The following is a 24,242-nucleotide window of genomic DNA, read 5'->3' as shown; positions in this document are numbered from 1 at the left end:
CCTTGGACATTAGGTCCTTACTTACTTTGATGTTCCACATTTCCATTTGTCTTTTATTTTTATTGTGACATAATTGTTTGTTTGCCTAGCATGCATAATTCCATCGCACATACGAAAGTCTATATATTTAATGCAATTTCCAATCAATGGTTACATCAAGGTGGATTGTGGACTGTGGTCCATATATTTTGTATTTCTTGTAATACAATTAATTGTGGTTATTGATAAAGTAGAGTTATCTTAAGGACTTCTCGTTGACCATACAGATAACTAATAAGGGATGTCCCCGCGATGTTACTATCTTTACCATTGGAGGTTTTCATGTTTCATAATTCTACCAGCCTTCGAGCAAACCATTCACGTATTGAAGATATTTAAAACTTGGGCTTTTAACAACGAGGTCATTTGCAAGGTCAGTATCCTTATTGAAGAACTAATAGTGTGTAAGAAATATGTGATAAAAAATACTTTATAACCGATTTAAAGTATATTATTTAAATACATTGTTCGTGTTTATTCTTGATTAATGAACTAAGCAATGCGTATAAAGTCTTATTATTATAAACAGTATTTCTTTACACGTGGACTATACCTAAATCCAAAAATCATTTCGCGGAATCGGAGCAAGAATACTGATGTCTGTTTCCTTATCAGAGTTGCAAAACTCAAAACCGCAATGATTACAAGCGTCGCGGACGCCGCGCTGTGGGGCGTAGGTATGTTGTATCCATTAGTCACAGCTCCGAGCAACAAGTGATACGTCGTCTTCGTACGTCTTGTTTATTCCGCCATTTTCCCTTGTGTTATGTGGACTGAAAACGACGATAGAATAGAGGAACGTGTGCGCAATGGATTGGGCGCTGTCAACTCGGTGGCCGTTAATGATGACCGGATCGCTCCGGTGCCAAGCGCAGCCGCTGCGACACCATCCATATCCAATTTGAACGTGAATAATTCAAAAAAAGTGCACATTGGTCCAAAATTTGTATCCGTCACGCAGAATGTACAAAATCAAGAGGTGGTCAAAGGTAAGGGGCGGTTATCTCGTTATCTACATCCTGCTGCGAATTAGCTTTTGTTTGTGTAAACATTATACCTATAATATGAATTTGTCAATGTAAACCAGCTTAAATGGTTGCTCGCCAAGGTGTTGAGGATTTTCCTTGTCTTTGTTTTTGTTTGTATTTCACTTAGCTTAGTAACTAATAATGGCTTGCGCACTGCATGGCGATAAGTATTTATTTTTTATTGTTAATGTTTATTGTAGATATCTACGTTTTCAAATACATGTTAATACACTCCCATATTGGGAAATCGCAAACAATATGCCCTTATTAATAAGTTAATAATTCTGATGGTATCTACATCACCATATCTTTAAATACAAGTCAATTTGTATTTGAAAGATTAGCTAATACATACATATATATAATAACAATGCCGAGCAAAGTAAACTACGAATTTGCAACCATTATCATACATCTTACGGAATATTCTTCCATAAAGTAAATAAATATACTTATTTACTATTAAAATCGAAAGTTCCTTATTACTTGCTTATAATAATACTAATAAACTAATGACGTTAGAACTGATAAGTACTATGGAACTAATTAATAGGAGCACAACATAATCTTCCGAAGAAATCATTTTAAATACATAATTTATATATCTATGAGAAGAATATACTGTGGGGTTTTATTTAATACATTCTCTCTTTGTTTTAATGTTTGGATAAGGTCTATCATTTTTTATTGTTTTTAAATTCTGAAAATATAAATCTAATTGCACATCCGTCTCATTTCGTCACACACGATTAGACAGAAACAGACGACATACAACATTAGTTAATTATTTAATACAAAGCGACATTAGTGTTTTTGATAATAGCTGGTTTCAGCCGCATCAATTTGATCGTAGCGATTATATATAGCCTACAGCCTTTCTTGATAAATTAAAGATAACTATCACGGCCAGAGAGAACGTTTTTTCAAAATTACTCTCTTATTTCGATGATTGAACATATCTTATTCTACTGTCTAAATACCTGTTTTTTTAATATTTGTCTAATTTCTTTTATACAAACCTTGTCCTAAGACTAACGAACAGTCAGTGCAGTCGTTCAGAAGTATAGCAAATATTATTATTTTTGTTTAAATTAATAATCTTTGCTTATCATTTACAGCATTACTTCGTTGTATTGTACATTGATATTGACTACGATGACAACATCATATCATCACTACTCTGTAATTACAAATTTTGTACCGACCCATCCCAAAATCTCTCCAGTTTATGTACAAGCAATTAATATGCGGACCAGATGGTTCAGTGACTGGCTATTTAAGCAATGGTATAAGGCGACATTAAAAACGTAAATGGAAAAATGCTGTATATACACCTCTTGAATATTGGAGTATTCCAATATTCAAAAGGTGCAACAAATGTGACGATTACAATAGTGACTAAAAAGACAATACAAAATTAATATAATTTAGAATATTACAGTGTCTTTTCTTTAGTCGCCTTCATTTCTTAAGGTTGCGCGGTTACATAGTTTCCTCCATTCCCCCCTACGACCCTTAGCGGCTTTGCAATATTAAGGCAAACAACTGTCAGCAACTTAACTTGATCGGGCAGCGGGGATCGGTCGGTTCAATTTACTCTCGGAGCCTGCCACTCTACAAGTCACAACAAGTCTATTCAGATCAGGACACACGCAGAAGTGTGCGACATCATCAAAGTAACCTTCCTTTGATAACAAGACGGAACCTTCTTGAAGAAAGACGGGTCGTCACTTGGAGTTGTTTTAATATTAATCAATTTGTCTTTTTTTCTGTCCGCGCGTCTGCCTGCTACATCGCATTCAAGGTCCTTCTCTCAGAGTCCAAATTTCAGCAAACGGGATGATCAACCAACACTAACATTGGTATGATATTGCGATCATACCAATGTTATTAAGCTTAGGTTTCCTAGAAAAGCGGTGCCGTTATCTAACGGCCGTAATGTAACGTTGGGTGACATCGGAGTAGGTTTCCTAGAGAACGTTGCGTGTCACCGTAACGTCAAATTGCGGTGCTGTCATTTGCATGACGGCCGTCATAGCGGTGATAAACATTAGTTCAACGTTTTTCGCGTGTAGCGGTGCCCATATTTAATTAATACAATGAGTGGAAACGTGACTTAGACGAGCGAAAGTGTTTGTTTTTTTGCATTATGTTAAAAAGTAAAGACGGCTGTTACAACCGTAAAATGACGGCCGTTAGTTAACGGCACCGCTTTTCTAGGAAACCTAAGTTTAATGTCAAGGAACTACAAATCCAGTCTAAGCCGGTTCAACCCGCTTCTGAAAGCATCAAGGTCTGCAAATATCTAAAATAAACATATGATACATTATTTACAACTTTAGTTTAATGTGTATCACGGATTTTCAATACGTACAAATAAATTATTCTTACCGCTATCAATTTTCAACTTAATTACATTTGTCGTTGACAGATTACATTTATCAGTAACGGCTTTTCTTACTTCTAACAAGAGATTTAAAGCGAATATAATTTATTCTTATTGCCTTAGATTCAATAATGTACCTATACTGTACTAGACTAGCGATGCGACTTTCCACTTTGCGGTTGTATGCCCTATATAGTAATAACAATAGTTTAATTAAAATCATCTTATGACATACTTTTGAAGCATCTCTATATTATCCTTACAATACATAGTAACTAGTAATACAAAGTAACTTAATAGTTTAAAACTATCCTTTCCGTCAACAAATCGGGCAATTCTTAGCGTTGTTGCAGCATTCTTTAGATGTGTTATATGTACTATAAAATATAAATATAACACACGACTGAAGACGGCTATTAATTGTAAAATAAGCGTTCAAACAAAATCTCCATACACCATCGAAGACAACTTATTGCCAGTTAAGAAAAATTATATGGACTAAATGAAGTTTGCTTGATATATTAAAAAACAAACATGCAATTCATTTTCCAACGAAGCCGGGATGGCAACAGTTAGATACAATTTATGAAGAACAATAAACCTATAGATCCTATTCAAATCATTAACACAGATTATCAAAGCTATAAATATAAATTTAGATTTCAATAAGTGTGTTGATAAACGACTTTATCAATACGTACCTTATATTAGCAATTAGCTATATCTCTTCGAATGCAGGTCAACAATTTTTTATCGTATTTTTATAAAGATAGTAAAGGTCTATTAAAAATGTATACCACTTAGAGTTTTAAACTCTGAGCAAAACAAAGAGCAATGCGTGAATATTGTTTGAAAACTGCTTCCTGTTTAGACCTTATTAAAACACGTTATTTATACATCAAACAATAATAGAAAATCTTGCCCATACATTCTAGAATTAATTTAAGATTAGATACATAATTAGATGCAGTTTACAAACGCTTACCAAACTATTCCATATTATATGATTCTTTTGCTGTATATCGCAAAAGAAACTGAAACTCGAAGGTGTAACTATAATTGCACTTACAAGATTGACATTAAAGAATATTTTAGCTTCGTGAAATCAGAAGAACACAGATTTAAAGAATAATTAAGAAAAATTTTATACCCCATTTGTAGATACTTCTACACTATATACTAGACTATATAAATAGTTCCTATGTTTTTTCACTTAACATGTTTAGGTATACCTACTATGCTTTTATCAAAGAGTGGTACAAAACCCAAACGTTACTTATTTCCTCGTTTATATAGGAGAATGTATGAATAATTCCCCTTTTAACCTTTTGAATCTCTTAGCCGAGAATGGCAGTCAGCCCTAGGTAGGAGATATAACAACACTCAACTGGGCCATCAACACTTAAATGGGTGTCCAAATGTTTTATCGTCGTATGATTACGCATGATGTATGGCCATGAATTTAATTAGCCTAGTAAAAAATATTGAGGCGCGGAAATCCCCGGAATCACGAGATTAGAGGTCAAGTCGTGTCGTGTTTTAGTAGCAGCTAAAAATTTAATCAGAAAATAATATTTTAATCTTGAAAAGCTTTTCAAAGTATTGTCTATATTTTTACTTCAGACCTGAACAAACTAACTAGAATCAAGCGTTTTGTCATTGGAAATACCGCTGTCATTGTATAGCGTCATAAGGGAATGTCGGATTTGTTATTATATCACCATTATGTGTTTTTCAACTAATTTATTTCTTACAATTCATGATACAGTTCATACACTATGCATTCATTTAATGAAAAACCGTAGTTAAAGTAAATGAAACATACAAAATGTTAGGTATCTATTCTTCCCACATAATAAGTGTATTTTATCTTGTTCGCAGGCCGCTTTCTAGGCCTTGAGTTGGTCTCGCCAAATAATGCACGTACACTACGCTGCAGTGTGGCTGTCTTCGTTTGCTGGGCATTTCTCGTAGCATCTGGCCTGGCAATCTACCTCTTATACATGACCCTACTCAAACACCAAACACGACTAGACATAGGTAACATTTAGTTCTTCTCTTTTAGGTTTAAGTAACTTAAAAGCTCCTAAATCACAACTGAAATTGTTTCTGATTAGGTCTGACGGAGTCCTGGTTTCTTCGGCGAGAAGACTGGCTAGCTTTGCCTTCTTACAGTGAAGAATTTCTTGTACTCCCGGTATCCTCTGTGATAATAGGACATTCAGTCTCAAAGTACTGTAATCAGAAGTTCGCTTGTGTAGAACAGATGTTATCCATACAACAAGATCATTTGAGTCGGCGTTGGTTGGATATTGGCCCTAATTTTCTCGTGGGGGGTAATGGATTGGTTTTTGAAGGGAGAGGGGCGAACATTTTGGGCGTCATGGTATCATTTTGGAATAGAAGAAGCATCACAATAATGTTTATCGGAAACTACGTAAATGACGTACCTGATGACGCACAGTTTCAACATGTAAATATTTTACTAAAAAGACTAGTAGAACTGGGTGTGTTGACGCCGAACTTTATAGTTTACGCACAGTGCCAAGTACAGCCGTTGACTGTCCCACCGGGTCGACATTTATTGCGATCAATGGACAAAATAATTCACTGGAAACCTTTAAACATTACGGGTTGTTTATCCAGATGAAATATATGACGATATCAATTTGTAGTCCAAAATAAATCGTGACCTGCGTAGACAGCACCACGGAGGCTCGACAGTGAGGCTGTTGACTTATTCAAATACAGATATGTTACTCGTATGTGGGTCCCACTCTCTTAAAGAAAGTGAGTGCATTGTTATTGAATTAAAAAACTTTTTATAGATCAAATGAAAAGCAAGTAGAAAAACAAAGCTTATAATTATAATTTGAAAAGGTCTCTATAACTATTTAACTTGTAACTTAAACATAATGTAATTGAACATTAAATAAGAGATCTCAGTATTTGTATAAATAACATATATTTGTATTAAAATCGTTATGTTTTAAACTGTATAACTACTATAATTTTTAATTAAAAAATATATAACCTGTATACTGTGCAATACACAATGTACATACACGTCATTGTGCATTCTAAGGTGTAAAGTATGAAATTATAAGGAAATTAAAGAAATAAAGTATGAAGTTATTTGTGATTTTCCTTAGACTATATAATTAGTTAATGTGCAAGTTTTGGGCAAAGTTAGTTTTGTAAATTAAATCGTTTCTAGCTTAAGTAACACTTATTTGCGATACCAAAATGCGAAACGCTTAGCAAATCAAAAGCGTTTATTGAATCACAATATGAATAACGTATATTGACGCATCTGTTGGTACGTAATTTATAAAATTGGATTAGGAAAATCGTAGACCAAAGCATTTAAGTGACCCATCAATAGAGATAGAAAAGTTTATATGTGGAAGATTCTCTACATATGTACGAAGTCATTTCCTCCGCTTCGACGCGCCTTAATCTTTAAATTATTATTCACGCAAACGCGACGCGCACAATAAGCTAAGTTTCGACACCTTTCATGATTGTATATTCTATCCGTGAGCCCAGTGAGTATACTGGGTGTCTAAACCGAGCCATTTTACGCTTGTCAGTACCCCGGCTGTAATGTGTACGTACAATCCTGATATATCTAAGAAAAATTGTTTGCAATTGTCGTGGTTTTAGTGTATTATCTGCGATGTATGCTGTATAAATAGAATTGTGCGTCACCCAAGATAACAATACGTATCCAAGTCAGAGTGCGCTGTACAGCTGTACTAACAACCGCTTCGTAGTAAAGAACTGCAGTCTATAGGCCTCCATGGCTTAGTGGTTAACACACTGCCTTATAGCCCACTTCTGTGTATACCTACCACACAGCTATACTGGCTTCGAATCCTGGAGAAATAGTATTTAGGGTCGGTAACTACAAAAGACTGATCATAATACGCGTGCTGTTAGAATGAGTTCGAATTCCGAAATTACAGAGTAAATAACTTTTTGCCAGTATAGTTTTGAGCAATTGCAATCAACTCTGACGGGCGACTTTAGTGCTGCATTCTAGGCTTGATATGTACAAAGCAATCAGGCTTATTTTTAATTATCATTCCATTACATATCTTCCGATAAATCATACAGGCCAGATAAAACGACACTCATATAGTAAACATACATTTTATCCTTCTCGATGATTTCTATGAAATACTGCTAAATATATCTTGATCTAGTGCAACCGCGCGTCTCTCAACCTCGTGCTTTCGAAAACCTACTTAGCAGCATTTTTTTCTACGTACACACTACTTAGGAATACGTACGATAGAGATATAAACACTGAGCATTTTCTCATACAAGTCTTTGATCCAAAAATCGAAGACATTTCGAGGTCGTGTACCTACAAAGAAAGCTGTTTATCTACATATTAAGGAAACAGACAAAAATCAGTAGCCCCATTAGTTAATCTTGTTTTAAATGTTTATTTCTACTTATTAAACAGATTGAAACACTCAAAAGTAAATAATATATTTCAGAGCTCTCGTTTCCTAAATATCTTTGGGACATCGTGAAGAACAGTTCTCGTACAGAACGACTGTCTTGCGCAGTAGCAATCATGGTTCTTATCGTGTGTATAGCTCTCATTGTCTACTTCGCAGGCCTGTCAGCGAATACATCCGAATCGCCTATAGACAAAGGTACGTTACATCTACTTTTACACATATTGTTACCATATGTCGCTTTGGTTCTAATAAATAAACACCGATAAGTATGAATCGTAGACCTTTTATTTATGTGATAGGAGGCAAACGGGCAGGAGGCTCAAATGATATTAAGTGATATCGCCGCCCATGGACACTCACAATGCCAGAAGGCTCGAAAGAGCGTTACCGGCCTTTCGAGAATTGGTACGATCTCTTCTTGAAGGACCCTAAGTCGAATTGGTTCGGAAATACTTCAGTGAGCAGCTGGTTCCAAATAGAGGTGGTGCGCGGCAAAAACTTCCTTAAAACGCTCAGTTGTGGAACGAGGGACGTCGAGGTGATACGGATGGTACAATGTGTTCTGCCTTGACGTCCGATAATGAAACTCAGCTGCAGGTATTAGACCGAACAACCCCTCTGAACCCTCTTCATGGTAAATGCGGTGGAAGATGCAGAAAGGCCTGAAGTTATGGTGAGATCATGCTGGTACTACTACTGGAATAGCTATTTTTGCAACTTTGCATTCTTGATAACATTAACATTTAATACAATCCATTTTATGCAGCCCAATTTATAAATATGCCGCTGTGTCGATTAAAAACATTATCTTTCAGTTTCGCATTATCTTATATATTACTGGTCACGTGGTCTTTCACGTGCCATATTTTGTTTACAAATATTGTAATTTTCTATGGTTTCTCTTCTGAAAATTTTTGCTTCAGAATTATCAAATATGTCACTAGGTAAAAGCACAAGAGGTGACACGGGTCCCGCCTATAAAAATCATGAGGATATTTCGGAGTATTCACAGCCCGGGCCCGGCGGGAGACGCCCAGACTTAGCTTAATAAACTCCGTTACTAGAAAAGGGAAGAATAGACACTACTGCTGTTTAGTTCACAGCCACGGATCTGCCCGATCGCGTAGTTAGTAGGTATCTCCTATAAACAGTCTCATCTGTGGCTGTTTCACTTTTTTAGAAGCACGTAGATGATTAGTTTTCTCTTAATGGTTCCGCCGGGAAACGAATTCAGATCGGGTTAGTAAACCTCGTATTATATAGACCAAACTACCACTGAGCTAATAGCAATGAGCAAAGTGGTAATACAAATTATCTGATGCTTTACAATTTCAATAATATGCCAGGATGTAAGATAAAATAATTAAGAGCGAGATCGTACTGTAAAGGAAATACGTAAGACCCAAAAAGCAATGCCCAGTGTCAGGCTGATCTACTGTACAATTTAAAAAATAATGTCAAGAAACAAGGTCAAGGTTGTAACGCCATTGAGATTTTTGGGTCTTTATTTTTTAAATGCATGACGCAAACGTACGTAGAATAAGTTGTTTAATATACCTACTAGCAGGGTCTAATGAAGTTCATATTTTAGCACCTCATGAATGGCGCATTACTCGAGAGATGTGGCTGGCCCGGCCTTACAACTACACCCACACGTTAGACGCCTTTGAGCCATTGATGTTGGTCATCTTTCAGCATACAGTCAGCCCCCAATGCAGTCTCTTTAAGAACTGCGCCGCTGAATTACGCAATTTGCAAGGCTATTTTATAAGTCATTATGACTATGATATACCGTAAGTTGATATAGTTATGTATCTGTGATCACCTATTTGATGAATCTTTAATATATTTTCGGCCTTCGATTCTCTGAGACAGGTTTTTACTGACACAAACCAGTATACGGAAAACATAATACTATTATTTTGAGCGCCTTAAATTTAAATATTTAATAATTTGTTATTGTATTTAGATACAACTTTCTGGTCGGAAATGATGGTCGCGTTTATGAAGGTCGAGGATGGAACATCGAAGGAGCCCATACGTTTGGCTATAACCGATGCTCCATTGGAATCGGATTCATAGGTATTTTTATTGTCTATGCAAGCAAGGTCTTTTTTAATTAAACACCAAAAATACCTTAATTTTCTCTCTGTTATGAAATCACTTAGCGAAAGATGTTATATAATCTTTATTTGTAGCATCCGCCATATTCTGTACCAAAATATCAGTCTTACTATTTTTTCTCGCATCTGAGCGTCGTCCATGGAAAAATCTGCGACTCGCAGCAGTTACGACTAGTACTTATATACTGTATGTATTGATAAACAGAATCCGAAACACCTATGTTTCTCCTTTCTCAGAAAGCTTAATTGTTAAACCATTGAAACCAATCTTACAATTTTAAACATCTGTAGGTGATTATCGTGGGGAAATTGAGAGTCACGCCTCGGTGACTAAAGCTCAGTTAAATAGAACGAGAATGCTTCTAGAAGAGGGTGTAAGACTTGGCCATTTGCGAAAAGACTTCTTGGTCATTGGTGCCAATTACTTGGGACCCACGGCGAGTCCAGGATCCATTTTAAATAATGCGCTAAAGCAGTGGCCGAATTATGACCACAAAAATCGCTTTTATAAACTAAATTGTGAAAAAATGGAAGAAAAATTTGGTAATACCACATTATACTAGTTTTTGGAATTTGTAATTATATAGATGCCTGTTAGCATTATTTCTTTTGAATCTTATAAAATATATTTTTGGAATTATATTAAGATGTAAATAATTGAATGTAATTTTGTACTTTTTTAATAAATAAAAAAATGTGTCGAAAAATGAGTAAAAATAAAAAGATTTGTAAATGTTTTAATCACATTGTTTATTAGTTTATATATATTATATTTAGTGTACTTTGTTGCATGTTTGAGAGCTAATATTCGACAACATCATACTGCGTTCTGTAGGAGTTTATATTACACAGTACGATACAAACAAAAATTTAAAGAAAAAACCTATTTAGAAGATTTCCGTACGTATATAAGGTACAAATGAACACGCCATGACCTCAATCATTCTTGGTCGTGATCGTTTTCATTTTGTTCATTTAAATCACATCTTTATTGTACACACTTTATAAACTTTTGGCATAACTATTTTGTCATATCATAGAGGATAAACTAAAAAATATAATCTTCAGTATCCAAAATTTGCAATTCCGAATATCAATTTTAACATTCGATATTTAAGTTAGAGGTTCTTTTAGGCATGTAAAATATGGTGTCCGCCAAACCTACGTAATTTTAGAAAGGTACTAACATATGCAATGAAATAGTTATTGTTGATTAACATTTATTATATTTCAATTTGTGTAAATTCGGAAAAAAGATACGGCACACTTCGACAGGTATACACGGTATGAACTTCAATTGGCGGTGTAGCGTTAACTTAATCAGATCTTCGATACAAGACACTCGTCTGCTCTGATAATTTATCCGAAGTAATGGTTAAAGTTAAGACTAGTACATAATAATACCTAAACCCGAATCGATCCGGGGATCAATACACTACAACATCGAATATTAATTATCCACTTTCATAATATAACGTGGTTACATAGGCATGTATAGGTTTATATTAAGAAGTGAAACTGTACTTTGGTTAAATAAAATGATATATTTCAGATATATGTATAGTGAAATAAAGTGTGAAACTGGCTGTCACTTGATAATATATACCTGTACAAAATATAAAAGAGTATAATATAGCAAAATAAAAAAACACGAAGCATAAGGCAATCGGCGACGATTGTTCAAAATTCCTTACAAACTTTATATAAACATTGAGACATTTTAAACATTAGCATTGTTATGACTTACACCAGAAATTCTTAACCAACTTTAATAAGTCAAAATTAGCCTCTAAATTTATAGTTTGGAAACAACGTAAAGGCACTACATAGTACATATTATAATTGGTGTTTAGTTAACACCTACAAAACAGGGTAATACGCTATAAATAAATTTCATATTAAACGTCCAAAAAGCTGGTAAAAATAATTTATATAAAAAATAAATCGTGACGAAAGCACCGCAATCACAATTTATTCCGAAAAAACACATATTATTGCTCACATATCACAATAAACATTTAAATTAAGCGGTCGTGTCAATAAGAGCACAGGAAAAATTATGGCCGTCAGTCGGACCTAATTAAAAATGGCCTAAATAATTTCACCTCAAAACGAATCCTACACGCGACACATAACACATGAAGGCTATAACTAGACTAGATTATGTGCCCTGAGGACATGTATATCCTTTAATTATTGCACATTAAGTTTTCAATTAATCACAGGAAAATTTCCAATAGAGATCTAAATATTATTAACAAAAAGACAACATTAGCCAATACAGGTTACACGTAACTAAGCTCCCCTAAAAACTATCGCCTTACGAATATTTTTATCAAGATTTGTATTTACGATATTTAAACTCGTGTGATGATTTTTTAACCAATATTAAAAGATGTGAGAAAAAAATATATTTATATACACTTTACATAAATACATGTCATCGTCGCGCGGACAATTTAAATTTAACTTAGCCGTTACGCATTACGAAACCACGCCCGATTACGCCACGCCTTGCTTCAAACCATGGGCGATGATTGCACCGTCTATTACTACTAGTTGGTGGGTACTGTATTCTAACCTTATCTGGATAAACTTTTCTAAAAGAGAAAGGTAGGCCTCCATAAAAATTTTGCCTGTTTTTTACCAATGAAATTACTGTATCAATATTATAGTAGGAATAAGAAAAATAGGAATAGATTACTTCACTACTGAGGAGGGCGAAATACAATTAGCCGAAAGACGGAAACCGTTGTTGAAATTAACTTAACTAATGTTTGAACAAATTGACACAACTCGCAGCAATAAGCGAGTGTCGGTGATGATTTACGAACACATATGTTTAACTAAAATTAGACTTATTAATTTACATATAAGAATTATAAAATTTTTAACTTAATTTTGAACGCATTGTTATTAATTGAGATAAGCTAACACATATTAAATACTCTATAAATATTTTTAATAGAGTTTTCTACTTTTACTGAATAACTATTCTAATATACTTTTATAATTCTGTAAATTAATATTTTCGTTCCCTAGTGATTGTTCATAAGAATGATGAATTAAAAACGAGCTGCGCGCCACGTTCACATAACACTAATAATAACAGGAATTTGTACATTGCTTAAACTGTAGTAAATAAAAAAAACCCTACACTTGTTATGTGTCGCCTACAATTATTTAATTAAAGTGAAACTGGAATTTTGAACAACGTGTCCTCGCGAAAAAGAACCTCTTACAAACACATGACTAAAGAAGCAAAAAAATTCGATAATTTGATATGTTTTACGCTCATATCTAAGCAATTTGCTCGCAACTATGATACGACAACTGAATAACCTAAATAAATTAAAATTTTCTAAATGCTGCTAAACCGAGAATCAGTCAGTCTCTCTTGAATACATAAACTGTACAACGATTGGCACTCTCAAAAATCACAAATTTCATTTTATAACAAAATAATGCGATAATTAATTTCGAACAAACTACGAATTCATACATTGTTCGGTACTTATTATTCATACATTGAGGGAATTGTATCTAAGGGCTACTCTCTGAATAGATTTAAATTGGAATGTAGGTATAACAAATAAAAAGGACAGTATTACACAAACCCTTTGAATATTTTATATTAAAGAATATGAAATACATATAAAGGGATGGAGAGTGCCATGGTTGTTTGAGTTTACCTTGAATTTAAACAAATCTAGAATGCATACCTACAATGCATAGCAGTATAAATAGCTGTAGTTCAGGCCTTTATTCGGTAAGTTGTTCTGAAAAGAATGAAACATTGTATTAGCTATAAGAAAGATACTTAACATCAGGATACAATATATATTAATATTAATTACTATTTTACAATTTATACATTTACTAGCAGACCGGCCAAGCGTTGCTGTGGCTAAGGTTTTAGGGAAACGGTAGGAGAACACCAGTCATGGGGACCACCATGCTTTTTGGTGGTAATGCCATTAAGTAAGCGCCATTTGTTAGAATTGTGACTATCAAATAATAAACAAATATTTTTCAATAATATTGCGGGTATAAATTGAGATGTAAGCTAATCCTATCTTTTAAGTTAGATCAAACTACACACGGTGTGCAAATTTGATTGAAATCGGTTCGGTAGTTTAGGAGTCCATAGCGGACAAACAACGTAACACGTAATTTATATATACATATTAAGATTTGATTCTCGAATAATTATTATGTTAATGGATGAGAGGCTCTACTAAAAGAACGCTCAAACGCGTAAGGTTTCTTTCGTTACGGAATTTCTGGATTCGGTCTCCACGCTCGAGGCCCGCGATAGAAGCCATGCAATAGCTTAAAAATATAACTTCGCTTGCATATGCTGCTGTTCCTTGTCCAAAAAGATACTTACCGTTGATAGGACGCCTTGTGCGAAAGCCCCTGGTGCCGTCGGGTCCTCGAGGCATCCGTGTTACAATCACGCGAGGGGTAGATGCGTCCTCTTGCGAAATTGTACGAAGGCGCGCTAACAATCGCTCCGGACGGGCCTTGGAAACTGCTCCCTTGCTCCTGTAACGTAATAAATAATTGCTGTTAGTTAAGGTTCTCATGAGAATCCCGGTCGAGAACGATTCTTATACCTCCAAAGCAATTAAAAGGTAAGCGAATTCAATATTTTGTGTTAATTAAAAACACGGGAAATTGTCGGAAAATATTACATTTCTGTAATAATAAAAAAAAATTTAATGGCATTGGCGTAAGACTCGAAAATGAAAATATATTAATATATAGACTAATCTTATATATAAAATTCTCGTGTCACAATGTTAGTTACCATACTCCTCCGAAACGGCTTGACCGATTTTTATCAATACGCAAATGGTAGATTTTTCCTACTTACTTGTCATTTTGGACATTTCACACAATATTTTTATAAATTGTAGCCTATGTGTTATTCTGTTGTATAAGCTTGTATAGTTTCATTACAATCTATTCAGTTTTTACGTAAAAGAGTAACAAACCATCCATCTATACTTACAACTTTCGCGTTTATAATATTAGTAGGATTTTTTAATATAGGAATAACTAGTACATAATTATTCTTCAAAAGAGTACATTGTTACCTAAAGAATATATTTTGATTTTTTTTATAGAACCGGGGGAAAACGGGCAAAAGGCTCATCTGATGTTAAGTGATACCGCCGCCCATGTACACTCACAATGCCAGAGGGCGCGAGTGCGTTGCCGGCCTTTTAAAAAAAAAAACAATATTTGATTCTTACCCCGTCTTAACAACGTTGCAAGCAGACGATTTGCCGTTACGTGGATTAGTCAACATAACGAACTCGACCGAATCCCCTGGTTGCAAATCTGCGTGGTTGCCGCGCACCTCCGACATGTGGAAGAAAAGACGCCGGTTGTCTTCACCGTCGACAGACAGGAAACCGAAACCACCTGCAAACCAATTAACGATAAATATATCACAATAAATTGAAGTAGGTCCAGAAATTAGTTAGGCCTAACGCTAATAAAGTATATTAGAGTTTATTAAAAAAAGTGTGTGTACAAAGTACACGTGTCAGAAGTGAAACTTCTGTGGCAAACTTATCTTTAAGTGTTGTTCATATACAAATCTAAAACTTTAGATTTCCGATACTTAGAGGGACGGAAAAAGGAAGATATGTTAGGAATTTAATAATAAAATAAAATTAATAATAATAAAAATAAATAATAATAAAAAATGTGACGGTAATTTTTTTCCAACTCCGATCAAGGAGTTTGACTTCAAAAAGCAACATGGTGCGTAACCGAAAAACGTGACGATTTGCTACAAAATTTCTCCCATACGTCGGTCGATAAAGAAGTTTCACTTCAAAAATCAATTAAATTAACAATTAAAAAATATTTTCTGTTTTTAATATTAATATAGATAAAATAAAGGAAATTTGGCAATCGGATTAACAAATAAATTGAAACTTTTTATTTAACCGAGTTAAGAAATGTTTTCAATTTATATGTTTGTGATATTATTGAAGATGGAAAATATTTAAGTATCATTACAGATCATCAATTTAGGACTGGCACCGAGTTCACTAAATTTCCAAAGTATGTTTTCTACAAAGTAACCCTTGGAAACTGAAAATCCTCAGAGGACAGAATAAAAGTAGGTTATATCAAATTCAGTATATTATATATGTTCCTTTTAATTGACAGTTATTTGATGGATATACACATACCTTTGATAGCGTCTACAATGGCTCGTCGTTTCTTTCTAACGGGCACAATGTTAGTCGCACGTCCCTCGACGTCAGCTTGGAATGTCACCGGGTCGCTGATTTGAAGAATCTCGCGTTTGCACGCTAGACCCATAATTCCAAACTCATATGACGTCCCATTATCAGCTTGGATCATACCTGAAAATGATCAAAATTATTATTCGACTTCACAAGTATTGAAACTTTTGAAAATTATTAATATTAGCCAATATTATAAAATCCAAATTAGTTTTTTTTAACTTTCACAGTAAAACAAATTTGATTCTCAACAATTTCCATATTTTTCTTCAAATAGTCCATTTACAAAATTTAATATTTCTCATATGTAATTAATCCAAAGTAGAATAAAACTATCACCATCACAATTCAATAAATAAAAATATAGACGGTATTCAACTAGCCACCACTAAACTACATAAAAAAACACCAAGTATAGGTAGAGAACTCACCGGAATATTGTAGTTGGTCCGGGTTTAATGCGCGCATTGTACGCGTAACTGTACCATTCAGGGTCGCCTCCAATGGCTTGGCAATAGGGATAGTACCTCGGGGCAAGACACGAACAAACTCAGCACTGGCACATCCACCACCAGAACTGCTGATCCTTCCCAACGAGTATTCAACTTCCATGCCGAGCTCAAGACCGTCTGGATTGCGCTCGAGGTTGCTGAAATATTTATTTTAACTATAAACCCGTGGCAATTGTCATTGTAATTAATAAAATTACTAGATGAAAGATTTTAATATTTCCTTTAATTACTATTACAACGAAGGAAACTTAAACAGTTAATGCTTATATCATTCAGAATAGGTCAAAATAGTTATCGAAAGATGTCGATTATACTTCCGATGCATTCTATAATTATTTATAGCTTGTCTCAAAATAATTGTATCAAGGTAAAACTAAAATTTAACTATGACCCAGACCACATATATCGCAATCATAAATAGAACATTCGCTTCTCCACTCCAAGTAATGCCTGATTTTAAAAATTGTGTTTAAAGTTAATGGTAAATAATAATTTTATTATAAATATTAATTATTTTCAACAAACGCACAGCCTAAATTCGTATCATGGTCAATCTTCACTTAGACACATTTCTGTGTCTGTTTATATATATAAGCTTGCTAAATCTTTATTTAAAACAAATTAATCTGGGAATCGAACCCAGAACCCGGATTAAATAAAATGCGCAAACAATGTGCGGACCCGCATTAAGTATAGTAAAAGTAATAGAAAATTATATAGCTCAAAAATAAAAGTTGCCTTGCTAAATAAATAAAAAATTGCATTGCATTACTTCTCATACATTTCTTAACTTTTGACTAAATACCAAAAAGATATTATTGTGATAATAAATAAGCAAAAGCATTTCATAGAGAAAATTTTCTTGCCTAAATAAAAATTCTTAACCTAAATCTAATATCATAAATTCGTATTAATATTCGTTAAATAAGTTTTCTTTAAACCAAAAACATCATATACATTTGACACACGCAAGCTTAAAAAAACCTACCTGAAGTGGAAAAAGATTTCCTTAGTATGGTCAGCTGTTTCTATAAACCCAAAGCCATCCTTCAAAGCTGCGATGAACCCTTGCATGATGGGCCGAGAGTTTCCGTTAGCAGAACTACCATTGGCCGTGCCCAAAGTTTGTATTTGTACAGACATAGCTACTAAGTCTTTGGTTCTCTTAGACTGTAATTTAACAATAGCTGATGTTAAAATACAATCACATGAATCTAAATAATGCAGAGAATCAATCACAAATTTTTTATCAAAGGTTGTCATAAAAATGAAATAAAGATAAAATTTAAATTAGTTCGGTAGATAATTTTTCTAAATGAATCAGTATTAATATTGTTTTATTATGTGTATTGTTAACCAAATTAAAATCCTTGCGTGTTTTGTGAGTAGGGCAAGTGTTAAATCATAAAAATTTAAAACAGATTTTTACTGTTTTATTAGTTTGAAAAACTAATTGTTTATAAATTTATATGAACTTACGCGTCACAATTTTCAAAAATATTTTTAATAAACGACCTGTTTTCATACTTGAATAATAATTTTGTGAAATAATTATGTTACCTGGTATATATCAAACAGAACTTTGTCGCCCACACGTGGAAGTACTTTTACTTCGCATTTATTAGCGGCAAAGGGTATGTTTTTCTTTACGTTATTGATGTGGCAAGTAATGATTCCATTTTCCTGAAAAAAATTATAAAATGATGTTTTTTACCGTTACAGCTCTAATCTATGTAATTATTATCAAAATACTACCAGGAATTAAATTGTTTTTTATATAGATTATAGACAGATAAAAATATACAGATAATACAATTGAGATTATAGATATGATTATGTTTATGCACATTATAAGGAATGCTTTACATAAATACTTTGTACTTTGGCATTATATACAGTAAAATTGTAGTATTTTTGAACGTTTAGTTGTTTCCATATTATTATCGTGATGGGTCATATTATATGCTATAATATGACTTAGGGTAAAATTCAGAGTCAAGATTTAGCGCTATGACTCTCGTATGCCATACACGGATTGAATTTCGGGAAGACAAGGTTCGGTAGCCCCTAATTATATATAAAAAGGTATGTTTTTTTACCAACATAGGGATGTGAAAAAATAATCAATTTTTTTTCAAAATGAAATTCGATTTTTGTACGCGATTTTTAAATTTTATATTAATTGAAAATCAATCATAGTCGATTTTTCATCTGCCACCTCCCGACATTATGTATGGTCTTTTATAACCCGGACCTCGAACTATCAGGGATATTCGAAATACATCGATGTTTACAATGCGATACATTGAATAGATCCGATGCTTTGAAGATGTATTGATATACTCGATGCAGTGATGTTTTTTTATAAAACATCGAAAGGATGATAAAACCAGTTAATATGTATTGCAAAAACTCAAGTTTCAATGGAACACTGCAATTTAAAAGTAAAATAAATTTATTCAGCAGTACAAGGTTACAAACAATAAAAAAGACGACAAAAATACTGCAATCTGCTACTGAAAAGGCATACACTCAGCATCAATCAAATTTCACCTAAAATCTATCAAAACGAGATTAGGTTAATTTCGATTTTGATTATTCTTAAACGTTAATTTGTGTTTATTATTTCTATTGTTTATTTTTAATTAATAAAACCATGAAAAATAAAATATTAAAGGTGTTTATTTTGAAATAAATTCAAAAATTAGAAAAAATCGAATAATAAATAATCGATTTTTCATGCTAAAAAAACAATCGAATAATAAAAAATCGATTTTTTTATGCAGAATGTCACATACCTACCAACACTGATACTAAAACAGATATTTCTATATCAAATATTGTACAAGTAAATATAGAATTCGCACTGACAAGCTAGCGATATAATAGCCCTATACGATCGAACATCCGTTTCTACGGTACACTTAATTTATATTCGCGATTGTTATCATCCGACAGGTGGTTATTGTAGCAACTCAACTGGGAATTTCCTATGTTATTCAAATATAAAACCTAACCCTAGACAAGTGTATGAACTATAGCCTGAACTGCGTAGTTAGTGATCCCATTAATTTACAAAACAACAACTTAACTACTTCGACTATCGAAATAAATGTTTAAGAAAATATAACAGATCTCTGCTACGATTGCTTAACATATATAAAAATTATTTATTAAAAATATAGATAATATAAGTGCTGAAAGTATCACAACTCACCGAACTTCCATTTCGAGTTGGGCTGGATGAGGAGGAAAATGATTGCGCCTCTTTACTGATAACACCACGAATGCCTTTCTCAACCAATGTCTCAAACTTTACAGTGCCAGCTGGCAAGTGTTTGATACGGATAGCAGATTGACGGGTGTTCATGTTAGAGAAAGAGGTAACTGGATCAACAGTAAATTCTACCTGTTAACACATTAGAAATTATGTTTTTAAGTGTAGTTTCAAAATATATTGCTAAAACAATATAAAATTTAATTATGTATAGCCACCAAACAATATGTATACTTCTAACTTCTGACTTCAGCATAAGTTAATTGTTGCACTAGATTATAACAAGTCAAATTATGAACCTAACATTATTTTACAACACAGGAATGGGTCAATTTTAAAAACAAACTCCATTCCTGGTATGGTAAATAATGGCCATGTGTTTATATATGTGTGTGTATATATAACAACTACAAAACGATACAGTAGTATATATATGGTCTGTAGACTGAATAGTTTATATAACAAAACTAAAAATAGCCTTTGACATTGGGCCCAAACTGCCTTTCATACATACCTCATCACCAACGCTCAGTTCTTGACCCAAACGCAGTACTTCAGCAAAATGAAAGGACATGGTTTGATCTCTTTCAACACAGCGGATAAATCCAAAGCCTTCTCGCAACGAACAGACAAGCCCTTGCTCCCTTCTGTTGATTATTATAATTTTAATTATTAAATAACAAACAATGTACAGTATTATATATAGTATAGGCATAGATATAGAATTGGAAGGAAGAATACAAATTAATTTACCGTTCTCCAGAAACATTAAAAGACTCATCTAGAAGGGAGATATTTGTTGCACGCTTCAATTGATCTCGTCTGTCTGTTGCTACTTGGAATTGGACCCAATCACCATGCCGAAGTGTGAATTCACCACATTGATCTTTGTCACCAAACGGTACCTAGTAATGGTATCAATAGTGTATTTTATAATTTCTTTAAATATATGCTATATAATTAATAATCAGGAAGACCTAGGTACAACAATAAAAAATACAGTTTTTGCTAAGCAAATTAATTTACCTCAGTTTCAGAGTGATCCGCTGCACGGTACTTTATCCTACCCGGGAGTGGATCATTTTGTGGTACACGCATGTTACCTCTTTCCAGGGGTTTCAGTACTTGTCCCCGCATAATCTCAGGATTTATATCTTCAAATACAACAGACCCACTTGGTAGTTTTGTTATGTTACAAGCAACTTCCTTACCCTAAAAAACAAGTCAATATTATTAATATTAGACATAGGAATTTTCTTTATTAAATACATTGCATAATGCATACAATGTAGTATTACTAAACTTACATTTCTTGTTTGTATAATGAATTCAACATCATCTCCTAAGGATAATTCCTCTTTTAATTTTGCTTCTGAATAATGAAAGAATATTTCTTTAACAACATCAGCACGTTCAATAAATCCAAAATTTTCTTTTTTTGAACAGACAACCCCATGATATTTCACGGGATGTACGGGATTCTCAAATCGGACATGGCAAGCACCCAGAGTGCCTCTGAAATATTAGTTGTGCCATATAGAATACATTATAAAATAAGTATGTCATACTCATAAATGTACTTGAATGTTGGTACCGAGTGCTGGTTCTCATAATTCTAGAGGAATTTTTTTTTTACCCAAAAAGGATTTATATGAAAAAATTAATATGTACTAACTAACCTTTGGTTTGTTGCAATTTGAAAACTCACAGCATCACCACTTTTTAATGTCACATTTCCTTCAACATCATCCTTGGTATAAGGCAAAAAGAAACACTCGCCACGGTTTTCATAGGATATTCTTCCAGTATTATCACCAGAACCTTCCCCCTTAACTTCTGTAGTGACTATGCCTGTGACACGCGCCTCACTCAGGACTACTTCAGGTGCAATTTTGCTAACAAAAGAAGCAATTGGTTTTCCAGTACGCCGATCGTAAGTCATTTCAAATTCGACAGGATCACCAATCTTTAAATGATCAATGTTGCCACTGAACTGGCTAAAGTGGAAGAACAAACGAGCTTGTCTTTCACAACACTGTATGAATCCATAAGAGTGCTGAAAACAAATTATCCCATTGATTATATAATTAATGTAACAACAATAATGTATAAATATTATTTTTTAAACAATATAATTGGAATTGAAGACAAATTAATGTTAAGTAATAACCTATAAACAATTTTGTGTCAACTTACAAGTAATTTTTCAATTATCCCAGTTTCTCTAATGGGTGGGTTGTTTACAGAATCATACTGAGTGGTGTTGTTTGAGGAACTCGATGAAAATACACCAACAGAATCACCCATTGGACACGTATCTATATTGAAGCCCGTGCCAAATCTATTCCCACCACTTGGCTTATTCATATTATTATAGTTATCTCTGGGAGAACTGGGAAAATCACTACTAAAAGAGCCTAAAAATAAAGGAGACATGAAAATAATAAAGAGCTACATTTAAAACACTTGATTTTACAATTGAATTATTTTAGAGATATAAGATTAAATTATAAATACCCACCGTTTCGAAATACCTGCTTTGATTGCATGTTAGAATGCTGAAGATCTAAAATGTCCCGCAGCGGAGATACATGTGAATCTGGCGGCTGGAACAATTTCCACTGAGGATTGCCGGACATTCCAATATCTCCGAAGACAATATCAAAGTGTATATTTTATAAATAATATATACGAGTCCAAATCTCAGTTATAACCCAATATATCACAGAGAAAGTATGGTGTTATGGTTAAATAGTGCTAACTATATTGTAAAACATAATCACATTTTCAAAATTTGTGTCCCTTAAAACACAAAGTCTTTAGAACAAAGATCACAAAATTTATGCACCAGAACACTATGAAAACAATAAAAACTGGAAATATACTATTGTTCCTCAGATGTCTTCAATGCTTGCTGGATCGGAGTTCTTATTTGCATCGCCTTATATTTTCAAATTTGTAATTCAATGCAGCGTTGCTTTTTGATTAACTTTTAATATTTACATATATATAATAATTACTTATTCTCTAAAGTTGAACTGTAAAGAAAATAAGGATAGATTAGAAAAAGCATGTCAACAGACTAGTCCTACTTTGATATCAAGTTCAATTTCATGTATAATTCTTAAAAATTATATACATTTTAATCCAACTTCCCAATATTTAAAAAAAAAATTTAAGCATTAGGAGGGTGGATTAAAATATATTAAATGTTTAAGCCTTGAATATACGTTACGTTAAGCAATGAAACGTCCGTTACTTCTTCATCAGAAAAAGGAAATTGAGACCAACGCACAAATCTTTTCTAATTTGATCATCACTAAATACCACACAATTTGTACGATCGAACGAGAGAACCCGCCATCACGAACCTTAATAAAGCTTTTACATGTAACCGTTCGCGACTAAACTTAAAATTTACATCTCTAATAAGATTCAGAATATGTAAGCGTCGCGTCGAAACATTGTACTACATTTTATTAGATAGATATCGACTGCTTGTGAAACGAGACGATCGTCCTGAAACTGAAATTGTAATGCCGCTAACGCTATTATAGGAAGAACTCTTTGAAACCATCGCGAGTACAAAAAATAACTATACAGCAATGACTTAAACACAAAATTGCCAAGAAACATACATAAGAATTCAAACAAAATCCATTAAATTAATAAATAATTCTCACCACGATACAGCACAGCACTGACGACATACCGCCATATTGAATGTCAACATAGTTGTACTTTTGACTTTATCATACAAAAACAATTATTTTAATTTTGTAACAACCAATTTAAAAGTCTTTCTTATTAAGTTTTCCTGAAATTTATTAAATATATAAATAGTATAGTTTTTTTAAATTTTGTACTTGTTTGTAAACTAATTATGAAGACCAATCTAGGGTTTATTTTTTCTCTTTTGTATAATTTCGGTTCAAAATCAATTTTAAATGTGGCCATTATTTTTTTAGACACTTTGTTTTCTAAACCAGTTAAAAAGATTTATTCATGATATGCTTATTATAAATTGCATTATTAATAATAATAATCAGTACCTTGGATTTTGTTTATTTATGATACTTTTAGCTCCTACCGAAAAAATAGTTTGTTTTCACCTATATCTGTTGGACAAC

General features: G+C 33.3%; 2 protein-coding genes across 8 annotated transcripts; one reads left to right on the top strand and one right to left on the bottom strand.

Moving 5' to 3' along the window:
* The first annotated feature begins 285 nt into the window (after positions 1–285).
* LOC125062613 (peptidoglycan recognition protein-like) lies at positions 286–12,021 on the top strand. 5 transcript variants are annotated; one of them, XM_047668652.1, is made up of 6 exons: positions 312–412; positions 5,335–5,493; positions 7,962–8,123; positions 9,520–9,721; positions 9,898–10,010; positions 10,343–12,021. In XM_047668652.1, exons 2-6 carry the CDS (start codon positions 5,457–5,459, stop codon positions 10,612–10,614), a joined length of 786 nt encoding a protein of 261 aa, XP_047524608.1. In that variant the 5' UTR covers positions 312–412; positions 5,335–5,456; the 3' UTR covers positions 10,615–12,021. The 5 variants fall into 5 exon arrangements, with proteins under 5 accessions (XP_047524609.1, XP_047524608.1, XP_047524607.1 ...); XM_047668648.1 differs by lacking the exon at positions 312–412 and adding an exon at positions 693–1,028; XM_047668653.1 differs by lacking the exon at positions 5,335–5,493 and having other exon boundaries at positions 286–412.
* On the bottom strand, positions 10,783–23,936 carry LOC125062611 (cold shock domain-containing protein E1). Of its 3 annotated transcripts, XM_047668647.1 has the most exons (17): positions 23,796–23,935; positions 22,998–23,150; positions 22,634–22,718; positions 22,309–22,529; positions 21,792–22,168; positions 21,420–21,627; positions 21,139–21,324; positions 20,866–21,017; positions 20,627–20,759; positions 20,053–20,244; positions 18,396–18,518; positions 17,824–18,005; positions 16,755–16,972; positions 16,267–16,443; positions 15,313–15,484; positions 14,442–14,599; positions 10,783–13,830 (listed from the first exon to the last, which is right to left on the bottom strand). In XM_047668647.1, exons 3-17 carry the CDS (start codon positions 22,659–22,661, stop codon positions 13,814–13,816), a joined length of 2,544 nt encoding a protein of 847 aa, XP_047524603.1. In that variant the 5' UTR covers positions 22,662–22,718; positions 22,998–23,150; positions 23,796–23,935; the 3' UTR covers positions 10,783–13,813. The 3 variants fall into 3 exon arrangements, with proteins under 3 accessions (XP_047524603.1, XP_047524601.1, XP_047524602.1); XM_047668645.1 differs by having other exon boundaries at positions 22,634–23,150; positions 23,796–23,936; XM_047668646.1 differs by lacking the exon at positions 22,998–23,150 and having other exon boundaries at positions 23,796–23,837.
* Positions 23,937–24,242: the final 306 nt, after the last annotated feature.

This window comes from Pieris napi, chromosome Z (genome assembly GCF_905475465.1).
Source record: "Pieris napi chromosome Z, ilPieNapi1.2, whole genome shotgun sequence".
NCBI lineage: Eukaryota > Metazoa > Arthropoda > Insecta > Lepidoptera > Pieridae > Pieris > Pieris napi.
The sequence above is the reverse complement of the archived record's forward strand: the minus strand, read 5'-3'. Positions and strand labels throughout refer to the sequence as shown.